Source organism: Sitodiplosis mosellana, unplaced genomic scaffold (assembly GCF_009176505.1).
Source record: "Sitodiplosis mosellana isolate CC-2019 unplaced genomic scaffold, AAFC_SMos_1.0 Smas_scaffold_1, whole genome shotgun sequence".
Classification (NCBI taxonomy): domain Eukaryota; kingdom Metazoa; phylum Arthropoda; class Insecta; order Diptera; family Cecidomyiidae; genus Sitodiplosis; species Sitodiplosis mosellana.
In genome coordinates this window covers 7,026,439-7,038,581 of record NW_022595244.1, presented here as the reverse complement: position 1 = coordinate 7,038,581, position 12,143 = coordinate 7,026,439, and the positions used below count along the sequence as shown (strand labels likewise).

Here is a 12,143-nt window from a genome sequence, read left to right as displayed (position 1 = left end):
ATCAAGGAAATACTTACATTTTTTTTATTATCAAAGACCATTAGTTGAAACGTAATCACTTTACTGTTAACAATTGTCTGTTACTTCCAACGAAAACATTGCATTACACTACCTTATAGAATGAAATCAATTCAATTTTATTCGACATTTTGGTATATATTTTTTTTATTAGAATCGTTAAAGTGATGTCTAGTTTTGCAATTAATCTAATGAAAGATTAACATAATCTTAGCATACAATATGTTCGTTAAATACGTAGCTGCTGCTGCAATATTTGCATCTTATAATGTTCGTGGTTATTTGATAGACGTATGGCACCTACATCATCATTTGGCTGTCAATACATAAAAGTTAAAACATATTCGTTCACATAAACATTGACATTGATATACAATTTCACATAAAAACTAAAGTTAAAAAAAAATTGATCGCAGAAAACCGCATTAAATGTATTTGAAACATTTTTGCTTGTCATGTGGAATTCGGGTTTTAAAAAGTATTGAGTCGGCTCTGTATTGAGTGTTGAGTAGCGGCATGTATCCGAATATTTGTGAAAAGAAATTGATGCATTTGTGGCGCTCTTGGAAATGTGTATCGTCTTCGCTGAGCGAGATCGGGCAACCGGGACAACGGAAGGTCCATCGTGAAGTGACCTTCACTGGTGGTTTTCGTGTGATATGAGACACAAGGAAATTCATTGCAATATCCTCGCAGTTCATGTACTCATCGACCTTGTCTCGAATTGCCTGTGGCAGAGTATACGTGTACAGATATGTGTAGTATTTGTGAAAGAAAGCGGCACCGGTCAAAACCATGCTCAGTTCGCAGCTGTAATTCGAATTGTAATTCCAAGCGCTGTTGCTGTTGACATCCCAAGCGTGAAATCGCCCAGGAAAGCCAACGACTCGGTCTCGATTTTCACGCCACACGCGAAAACCAAACAAAATCTCATCGTGCCGAAGGTGAGCATCATCATCAACGGAGAGGATGGCTTCCGTTTCGATCACATCGTATGGCAAAAATCGATTGTTCAACGAATTTTTTTGAGCTCGAACAACGCTAACCTCAACACCAATATCCGGCCAACGTAAATCTTCCATGGGTGGTTTCGGGGAGTTCCACACGACAATCACTTTGTGCAGATAAGGTAAACCATATAATCGGCCGAGCGAATCCATCAACACTTGCTCGCGTTCGTAAGTCAACATCACAATCGTAAATTGTTCGCGAGGATAGTTACCGCCCAGAGCTTCAGCAAACTCCTTTCCAGCTCCGCCTATGCCTTTGCCAATCGGTCGGAAACCTATGTGTGATCCGATGAATTTTGCATCCGATGGCAGAACTGGATCGAAAGGTAATTGTGGATAAAGAGAGAATGGATCCAACCAATCGTTCCATGACTCTTTGTACTGTGTAATGGTGTAATTTCGTTTGTACGCCGGACTAGCATATGGCGGCTCAATTGGACCGAGCGATTCTTCTTCTGGTTCGGCATCTAAAACGGGTGGATCCGATTTCAATGGTGTGAACGATGAATTGAAGACGCTTTGAGAAATGACCGGCTTGATGGCTTTCGGTGGAATATTCAATCGGTTTCGTATGTATGCAATGATTGTGTCGATAGTAGCTTGTACTGTGCTGAAGTATCGTTCCCAAATCACACGACCCTGGCGTCGCATGGCCAGTAAATCATTATCGGGGATGGCTCGCAGTAAAAAGTGCATTTCGGTTATTCGAGCCTTAGGCAACATAATGGCAATGCGACGCCAATCGATCACCTCTTCATATGGCAGTGATACACAATCGGCACCCAAAATGACTGGAATCGCACCAGATCGCAACGATTCATATAAACGAGCCTGTAGCAAGGTTGAACTCACCTCACCCATGCCCGGAGACAAGATTAAACTAAATGTGGAGTCTTTTAATATTGCTTTTCGTGATGAATCGGTTCCGCATAACATCCAATCACGCACTAGCCCAACCCCCTTTTGCTCTGTTGCCGGAACACATTCGAATTGTAACAAGAATTTGTCTAGGCTCTTTCCATTCGCAATCTGCTTCAAGTGTTCAACGATGAAATTGTTCAGTGTCGTTTCTTCATTGAGCGATTTATCGGAATGGTTGGTGTCATTTTGCGATCTTATTTCCCCTTGAAATGTGAGTAAATATTTCCTTCGAGCTGGGACAATGGGCGCACACTCTTGCCATACATCGCCGTTCGGCGGCCCCAATGCTGGCGGTACAATTACATCGAAACCACTTCGGTATTGACTCTCACTGAATGCTGATTGAACAATAATCGCTCGATCTGTGTCGTGATTGCGGAAAGCATTCCCAGAACCTGCACTCAAATCACGTCGCGCCAAATTGATGAGAATATGATTCCGACCGTCACCGCCCCAATACGGCAATTTTTTCAGATTCGTTGTATTCAATGAATTGTGTTTTGTGTGTGATGTACTCTCACTGGGAATCGAATAACGATTGTTTCGCATGATTTCATCGTCCGGGAGTGCTTCGCCGACCAGCACTAAGAAAACACACGCTTTCTTTGGGTCATCGGTCATGTGCGCATTTTGACTGGATAACTCTTTAACAGTTGTCTTGAGAAAGCCGTCGATATCGAAGCCATCGCTAATTATTTGAATTTCGTCCGGGTTGTAGAGATAAACAGGGAAACCAGATGTTAGGCTACATCGTGAGTGGTCGAAACATGTGCTCATTTTACAATTTATCGATTCGGTATGACTAGCGGACGGATATTCAGTCGGTAGTTTACCGGCGTACATTGGTTTCGGTAGTGCCAGTTCGGGAGTATTTCGTTGCACGGCTTCACGCTGAGCCACTTGTGCCTGTTCGACGGATATTTTTAGACGATCCAATTCGGTTTGCTGTCGCAGCAAATCCTGTTTGATTTCGTCGATTTTTTGGTTGTATAAACTGATGTCGGTTTGAAGTTTCTGTCGTCGAGACTCCAATTCACGCAGTTCTAGCGATACGGTACTCTGGGAAAAAGAGATGGAATTATTTAGTCTATAAAATGAGTATGTTCCTATTTACATTATTGAAGAACGATTTTCAGTCATATAAGAAATAAAAATTGGCCGATTTCTTCATTTGAAGCATTTTTTTTAAAGAAGAAGAAGAAGAAAACTCCACCGATGGCCTTTAAATACCTTTATTCGAAGCATTTCTTCTATGCGCAGCTTCAGATCAGACGCCCGTAAATTGCTAATATCCTCATAAACATCCAATTGAGATCGAGAATGATGAATTTCAGTTTCGTTGATTTCGGTGTCCACCTACAAGCAAATCATATTTATCAATCATCCAAAGTATGGAATACGAAATTATAACTTACATTCAATATGTAGTAATGAGCTAGCATGGGAATGACAAACAGAAGAATCAGAATTAGGCATATGATTTTGTAAACTTTGATGTGTTTGATCCAATTGCATAGTGATGATGTAAAATTGGTGTTGCTGCCGCCGTTTGATGTAAGTGGCCGATACAAGATATTGTTATCGTATGTGCTCATCTTGTATTCTTATAGAAATAAAACGTAAAAACCATCAAACTAATTACTAGAAACACACGATTTACACCGTAATATTTCTATGAAGAAAAAAACTTCTATTTCAATCCATTTTAAACGTAATTCAATGTATATTCAATTATCTAATCTCTGTCCGCATTCTTTCTTTGTGCGATTTTCCGATGGGATCACAAATTACTCAAAACTATGAATGAATGCTTCCAATGAAATTGTGTTGTGGAAAGGATGTTTTTTTTGGTTTATTGATAAATTTTCGCTTCATTCAGAATTTTGTTTGACGTTTGTGACACTGTCATGACAGAACTGACAGACGCATGTCGTACATTCACCATCCGCTGAATAGCTCAAACCATATTCAGCACACGGTGTAGTTCAAATACGAAGAGAAACTAATTTTGATACTTTTATCTATTTTTTATGCGAAAAACAATGAATATATTTTTTAAGGCGATGAAATTAATTTAAAATAAGAAAAAAAATTCAAAATCAACCGAAAATAGTTCAATTTCAGATTTTTCCAACAAGAACATATCCGATTTTGCTGCTCATCGCTTGACATTAGTCGTGCTATGGAATGACAGTTCTCCATTCATTGTTCAGCACGATGTATAAACCATTGCAAACGTAGAAGATAAAGAAGTCATACATTTTTTTTTGTTAGTGTGATTCCTGCGTAAAATTTGATTGCCAAAAATAGCCCGAGTAAATCCTTTTCACGTGCAATTTTCGCGACAAAATCTGGAAAATTGCAAATTTAAGGTATGCAAGTGTATTTAAAAGTGGTAAAAAGTTGGGTTATATTGAATTTTCATATGATTTTTTTGTCCAGATTCATTTCGAAAATAAAATATGGTTTTCTTTGTGTTGTAGGCCATCAGTTCCTTGACAGTGACAATGAAAATCTAACCACTCATAACAGTAATAACAATAACAAGGCGAACGCAACATTTTGGTTGCTCCAATTTGAAATGAGAGCATTTTAACCTTGAAAGCAAATAGCGGCAACAATATTTTTCGACGGCAGGATTGTAGTTTTTAGAGCACAATTATTTTCGTTGTTGTTGTTGTGTTTAATTTGTCGGCCACAAGCGCTAGCTGAATAAATAATGACTGATTCAAATTGGGAAGCATTGGCTGAAATTTATCTACGACAAATTGATCCATCCGAACTTGAGGATCGTGAATATACGCTTTGCTTGTGTAGCCGTGTATTGGTTAAAAATCAAAACGAAGCCGTTGCGATCGAACAAGAGGAATTGAGCGAAGCGTATGACATTTTCAACGAACAGTATTGTGAAAATCACCCCGCTACCACCACCATGAATCGAAAGGAACATTCACAAGAGGAAGAAGATTCCGATGCAAACAGTTGTTATTTTTCGGCAAGTGCATCGCATACCGATAATTATTGCACCACTGATGAACATGAACGTGACAGTGGTGCGGATATCTCTGAATATCATGGCGTTGCCAGTACGTCGCGTGAACAGTTCAAACGATCGCATCGCGATGAGGGTAGTAAAAGTAGTTCAACGAGCGTTGAACGTGATCAAACCAACAGTTTGTCGGAGATAGTCGAAGAGAGAGACATAAATGAGCAATGGGAGAAATTTTGGTCGAAAAATTGCGAACGATTGATTTGGACGTCGTGGATTGAAAATTATTCCGATTTTATTAGCCCGGAATATCAACAGTTGCCCGATGAGAATTGTGAGAACGAACAAGAAGAGTTGCAGATGGAAAATGAAGAGAGTAAGGCAGCCGATGAAAACAAGGGATCAACCGAACCAACAACAGAAACCTCACCGTCAGCCGAAAATCGTGCAATGGCCATTGTCGTTTCAACTTGTTCGCCCGATGTAACCGAATCCAAAGCAATCAATAGTGATGAGCTAAACCAATACGATTCACACTTGCGAGATATGATGGACAGTTTAGCATTGCCGCGATGCGATTCGGTTTCCTCAAGCATTCCAATGACCATCAACACCACCGATTCCATGACCAATGTCACACAAATCACTTTGTCCAGTTACGGTTTCTGCAGCAGTCGCATCACTTCATCGGAAAATTCACAAATTTCGGAGAGTACACCATCATCTCTATCGGCACCATTCAATTTTGACGAAGAGGATGAAACTAAAATCGAAATGATGCACGAAGAAGATTCGGCCGATCAACAATGGCAGCTACTCTGGCAACAACACTACCAAGAACAGTACAATAAGCATTACACTGAATTCATGGCCGAACGCAAATGGGCGAAAACGTGTACGTTGAGCAAAGACACCAAGTCAGTGGCCAGTGAACCCATTAATACGGATGACGATGAACTAGAGTTAACAGAACTAAAGCAATTGGCAGAACTTGGTCTGCCGACATCATTTGGTGGTAAATTCAAAGGCCATTTCAAGCATCCAAATTCACGTCAAACCGAAGAACCGAACACGGATCGTGCCAAAGCCGCATTCACTCTTATGGGATACTCATTTCAAACTGACAGTTCACAAGACTCAAACGGGCATGTGATGTACAGAAAACGAAACATTCGATTGCATAACAACATGTTAAAGATGAAAAAGAAGCGCATCGACTTGGATAGTTCGGCTCGTGATGAAGCGCTGTTGAATTTGATAGCCGATTCATCGTCGGATGAAACCGATAAACCAGTTCTCAGTATCAACCTTGTAAAACAAGATTCACCCGAGCAAAATGCACCGAAAGAAAATGACACCAGTAATGTTACTGACAGTGTTAGCACCACAACTGATGAAGCCACCAACAAAATCGATTGCAGTGAAAATTCAAAGGGCACTGCCGTTGCTGCCGAATGTTGTCCAACGAATAAATGTGATATTGCCGTTGAAACGAAGACAGAGGTGGAAGCCGCTACAGTGGCCATCGTCGAAGACAATATTGGTGAACCGGTCGCAAAATCGAATAGCAAAAAATCGAAAAAGAAACGTCGTCAAAATAAGATGCTTGCCGGATTACCAGCGGAAATTGCAAATGATCGAACACTTTACAAATATTGGTGCAAGCGATTTTCACTATTCTCCCTATTCGATTTGGGCATCAAACTGGATCGTGAGAGTTGGTTCTCGGTGACGCCGGAAAAAGTTGCAATCTACACAGCGATGCGCTGTCAATGCGATGTGATTGTTGATGCATTTTGCGGTGCTGGCGGAAACACCATTCAATTTGCGAAAACGTGTCAAAGAGTTATTGCGATTGACGTTGACGCAAAGAAAATTGAAATGGCAAAACATAATGCGAGTATTTATGGAGTGGCCGATCGAATAGAATTTATCGTTGGTGACTATTTTCAGTTGGCGTCAACGCTCAAGGCTGACGTTGTGTTTCTCAGTCCACCATGGGGTGGGCCACAGTATCTGAAAGAAGATGTTTACGACATTGAAACTTCATTGCTTCCGTTGCCCGCCTCCGAGCTAATGGCTTTCACCCGACAAATCACACCGAACATTGCCATTTATTTACCTCGCAACACAAACACGTTTCAACTGGCAAAACTCGCCGGTCCCGGCAATTCAGTCGAAATTGAACAAGGATTTTTAGATCGAAAACTCATTGCAATCACCGCATTTTATGGGAATCTGTTAAAAAAAGCACCGGCCTAAAACTACATGCGAAACAGTGATGGTTTCAGCATTAACGTATGACACAATAAACTAAACAATCTAACGATTTATTTGTACCATTTTAATTTGAAACATTTTCGCTTTAAGAATTTCTATGGAAGCCAAGCTTTTGATAGCAAAATTTTTTTTCCCGTTCGTATGATATTCGTATGCACAAAAAGAGATAAGCAAACACCGAATCGAAATCAAAATATTGGTTTTTACGTTCAATTGGTGAGAAAACTTGAGTACAAAATGTTATGAATAAGTCTATCGTTTAATTTATACTATGATTATCATATCGCAATATTTTTAAGCGTTCATAGCCAAATTTTTGCTTCCATGTGACAAATCAAACTGATTTCTCTTTCAGCTTTTCATCATTTAATCAAAAATCATTGAAATGAACGAATTCGTTATTTTTTTCAAAGTCAAAAGCTTCACTTATGATTCGCAAAAGACATTTCTTTTGTCAATTTTTTAAGGTAATTTTTTTTCCTCGTAAGACTCAGTCTATATTAGTGTGAAGAATCTTCACTGAAGATATCGATGAAAAAAAAATAACAACAACTAAAAACGTATCCTATCTGAATAGAACCATTGTCGAATGTAATTTAGATTAAGGTGGAACCATTTTGTAAAACAGTGAACGAAAACAGATGAATTTTAAAAATAAAGAAAGACGTGAATGAAATCCATTATTATCTGTGTGTATGTATCTCAATCAAATTTTCGCAGAGATGTAATTGTCGTGTGGGTTTATTTTTTAATTATTTTAATAGGGATGCCTGTAAATTTAAATGAACCGCCCCCACAATCGTTGTCAGCCTTGCGACTGAACAATGGATGAAAAGTCTCTCATGGCGCCCTCATTCCGCACAATCTTCGAACTTCAAACGCATCTGTAGAATAGAAGTGTGCTTTCTATTCGTACACACCACACCAACGCTAGCGCGCGCACACATATACATACACGTACACCAGTGTAGAAAAGTCGAGCTTAGTTGCTTTGTGTCAAAAATGGATGGTTTTTGTCTGTCGCTGCTTTGTCATCGCAATGGCACATAAAGCTATGCTAGATATAGAGAACAAGCACAAATACCACAAAACCTACACGCACGCTCACGCTTACACACAAACTCACTCACTATCAAACATACACGAATCTCGTTGCTCGCTCGCACTCTCGGTGGTAGGCACAGTGAAAATGAAGAAAAGTTCAAGCGACGAAAAACGTCGCGGGAAAATCAATACTGCTTGTGTGACGTCAGTAGCAAAAGCAGCAGCCACAGTAGAGAAGCAGTAGTCGCTTCATCAGCCGTAACACATAGCACACAGTAAGAACAGAAAGAAAAACACAAAAAAAAACGAAACTGAAATTGTTGTACAAAAAAAAATTTACTAAAAATCTGGAAAATTACCAACGAGTTGAAGATTTGTGTTTTTTGTTTGGTTTTTGTTCGTTCGTTTTTAATACAAAAAATAAAATATAGACACTCAAGCAGAAGAAGAAAAAAATTTATTTGTAGAATGTAAGTGATTTTGTGTATGTGTGTGCGCGCGTGTGAAACAATTCCCTTTTTACGTGAGGATTCAAACAGAGAAAAGAAGAGAGAAAAAAGAAATGAAACAGTGAACCAAGAATATACGACAACGACCATGTTTATTCCGAATTTTGTGAAAATTCCATTCGCTGTTTTTGGTTAAACGCACATCCAAAACGAAATTTCCGCCAATCGATGCCCAACAATTTGTGTGAAGAAATTTCCTTTTTCGGTCGAACGGCACGAATACAGACAGAACGAACGAAAAAAATTCGAACGAAACCAAAAAAAAAATAAAACACATAAACTGAGTGAATTGATTCAATTTGTTTTTGGTTAAGTGAAAAGAAATAAAATCGTCTCGAAGGTGAATGTGTATGTGCGTGTGTTCGTGTGCGTGTTAAGTGTACAGGAGTGAATGTACTCAAGACGAATTCCAAAATTCCACTACAAGAAAATCTCCGAATGAAACAAAGAAGAAGCGAAAGAAAAAATTTAGGAAAATGAATGGTTGATGCGTGGGGAAGATATTGCAATATAAATCGCAAATTTTTTCCATATTTGTTGTCAATCACCATGGAAATTTTCACACAAAATCATGGATACACGGGTGAAATCATCAAAAATATGGTAAATTACAACTAACCATGATGATGGCTACGGCGACTACGACTACGACGACAGCAACAACAAGAACAACAACAATAACATCCGAAGCAGCCACAGCAGCAGCAGTTACAGCAACACAAATAAAAACAACAACAACAATCATACAGATTCCAGTCTATCGATTGTAAAAAGCTTTAATTTGAGTGAAATACACTCAAACATATTAATCGTTCTGGTTTTCGGTCATTGCAACAAACAAAACCAAAATTCTACTCTAAGGATTTAAGGCCAGCACATTCAATATTTTTAACTATAAACTACGAATCTATAGAACAACAAAAAAAAAGAGGAAAAGGTGATTATCCATTTCATTCCATTGAAACTATGTAGGCATTCCACATAAGGTTTTGATTGATTCGAAATGCTTTGGTTCAAAAGGAAGAGTTCGATTTGATGAGGAAAACAGGGGAACAAAATGTCTTTACCTTGACACATAGGAAACTAAAATAACAATGAAAATGGAATGTGGAATTTTTGAAGCCAGTAAAAAAAATTGAAAAGCTGTGTGTGTGTGTGTGCATGATGATCCTAAACGTCTGTATATTCCACTCAGATGAAACGCGAAGTCTGTCATCGGTATGTTGTTGACAATGCATTCTTCTTCATCAATATTACGCGTCGCCACTTTTGTTCATCTTTTTTCTATTGCTCGTCATTCAACATTTTTTTTCTCGCCTCTATGTCGCTATCATCGAAATACCTTCGTCCGTTTGTTGCGTGTTTTTGTTTGAAAACTTTTGTATCGATGTACAAGAGACTGTGAAGGAGATAAGAAACGACTGAAACAAACACCAATTCGAGTAAATATGCTCGTACAGCGTTGTCGTCGCCGTCGTCATGATGGTAAAAGACACACGCGACATGAATCCAAATTGACTTCTATCATACACCGTGTAATGTACGGCGATAGGGAGCGATAGAGAGAAAAAAAAGAAGAAGAAAAAACAACGACAATTTTATATTTAGCCTCAATTCACCGATACGCACTTAGGGATTGTGGAAAAGGGGATGGATGATGTTAGCTCTTTTGTGATCCATAAAAAAAAGTTTTTATCATTAATGAAAGGGAGTGGAACGATTTTCATAACAAAGCTTATAAAAAGAGAGCAACAACACATACGCAGAGTGCGGAGAGAGAGTGTGTGCGTGTGTGTATGTGTGCGAGCAAATAATGTGCCAATTTGAACGGCATTGCATTTTACTGTATTTTGTCCACGTGCGATATCGAATTGAATTCATTGAACCGCAGTTAATTTAGTTTGGTCGCTGCTGGCTATTTATGGAGTTTAAATTTTCATACACACAAACGCGCGCGCTCAATTCACATAGCACTCATACGCCATGTTATACACGTCGAAAACTTGCTCGCCGAACCAATTATATATATTGCATGTGTAAACAAGCTGATAAAAATAAACGTACCATCATTTTATCCAACAATATTATCACTATCATGGTATCATGGTTTGCCGTTCACTCAACTACGTTTGTTTTATTTTTCTCTTCTTTCGTTCGTTCTTTTGTTGGTTTCCAAAACAAATTTTTTTCAATAACTCGCAACCGCATTCATCGGAATGCTCGAACTTCGATAATTTATTCAAAAGCACTAGAGTGGAAGTAGATTTATCGATTGGTTTTCCTGAGTGAATAAATGAAATTAAAGTTTTGTGTTTTTTCACCATTTTACGCATATCGATAAACGGATATATTCCCAAATCTAATCCAAATTTTCCAACCCAAATACTCGACACAGATTGGGACGCAATCCTTTTGGCATTTTCGATTGGAATTCTTGAACAACAAAAAAACGCTTTCAATTCAATGTTCCAGTTTGTAAACCAAAGAAAAACTACTGCATTCTTTAGATCGAATGTTTATGTATGGAAAAAAACAACCGATTTAAAATTGTTAAAGAGGGAAAGACATTGAAAGAAAAACCAAAAAAAAACTTACAAGATAACTCAAACCCAAAGGGATATAAATAACACACGTTTCCATATTAATTATAAACCATGTGTTTTCATTTGATTGCCATTCAGTTTCCATAAATGCATGTAGTATCAATGCGATGGTAACATATGTACATGCGTTCTTCTCTCTCTCTCTCTCTCTCTCTCTCTCTCGTATGCGGAACAAATCCGTTACACAGCCACGGACATATCGCACATCTTCTGAAGCAACAATGAGATTCCATGAGAAAGAGAGAAGAGGGAGTGAACGCGAGCGTGCAAGAGAAAACGAAGATGAGAAGAAAAAAATCGGACAAAAGACAAATTTTATTGTGACAGCTGTGACAGTTGTAGCACTTTCCTCGGTTCTCCACTTTCTCTTACTCCTTTTTGCACATTAAGTGTCTTGTTGCTTCATCTGTCGGCCTGTACGACATCGAAGTTTTCTCATCTTTTTTTTCTCTCTTGTCTTGTTCAGTTTTTGCTATAAAAGGAAAACTTCGATTGACCCCAACATATAAGTGGTCGATCCATGCCATATGCGTACGAATGGTAATGCGAAATTCTATCCGAATAAAAAAAAATTATCCCAAAAAAATGCGACACAACGAAAAATCATTTTTAAAGCATCCTCCACCAGATGATTCATTCGAATCTTTTGTTCAACATCGATCATGATGAGTAATTGACAACAGAGACACAGGAAAAAATGACTTGATTTATACACTTTTCAGACAATCGATAGAATTTCATGCAACGAGCGCGAATGCAGGAGCAAAAC

General features: G+C 38.6%; 3 protein-coding genes across 14 annotated transcripts in view; 2 read left to right on the top strand and 1 right to left on the bottom strand.

Annotated features, from left to right (window-relative positions):
* Window positions 1–135: 135 nt before the first annotated feature.
* Window positions 136–3,868, bottom strand: LOC129577393 (exostosin-3). The gene is made up of 3 exons (XM_055464344.1): window positions 3,365–3,868; window positions 3,180–3,305; window positions 136–3,008 (listed from the first exon to the last, which is right to left on the bottom strand). The coding sequence occupies exons 1-3, from the start codon at window positions 3,542–3,544 to the stop codon at window positions 444–446; spliced, it is 2,871 nt and encodes a 956-aa protein (XP_055320319.1). The 5' UTR covers window positions 3,545–3,868; the 3' UTR covers window positions 136–443.
* Window positions 3,869–3,899: 31 nt separating this feature from the next.
* LOC129577388 (trimethylguanosine synthase) lies at window positions 3,900–7,898 on the top strand. Its single transcript, XM_055464331.1, has 2 exons — window positions 3,900–4,321; window positions 4,433–7,898. The coding sequence occupies exon 2, from the start codon at window positions 4,669–4,671 to the stop codon at window positions 7,198–7,200; it is 2,532 nt and encodes an 843-aa protein (XP_055320306.1). The 5' UTR covers window positions 3,900–4,321; window positions 4,433–4,668; the 3' UTR covers window positions 7,201–7,898.
* Window positions 7,899–8,467: 569 nt separating this feature from the next.
* LOC129577352 (regulating synaptic membrane exocytosis protein 2) overlaps window positions 8,468–12,143 on the top strand; it is a 51,063-nt gene continuing 47,387 nt past the window's right edge. For 3 of the 12 annotated variants that reach the window (XM_055464288.1, XM_055464262.1, XM_055464225.1), the window contains exon 1: window positions 8,469–9,708. The gene's annotated coding sequence lies outside the window, so the exon portion shown is untranslated. Of the gene's footprint in view, window positions 9,709–12,143 lie in introns of all 12 variants that reach the window. The other 9 variants (XM_055464242.1, XM_055464233.1, XM_055464214.1 and 6 more) reach the window with 4 other exon arrangements.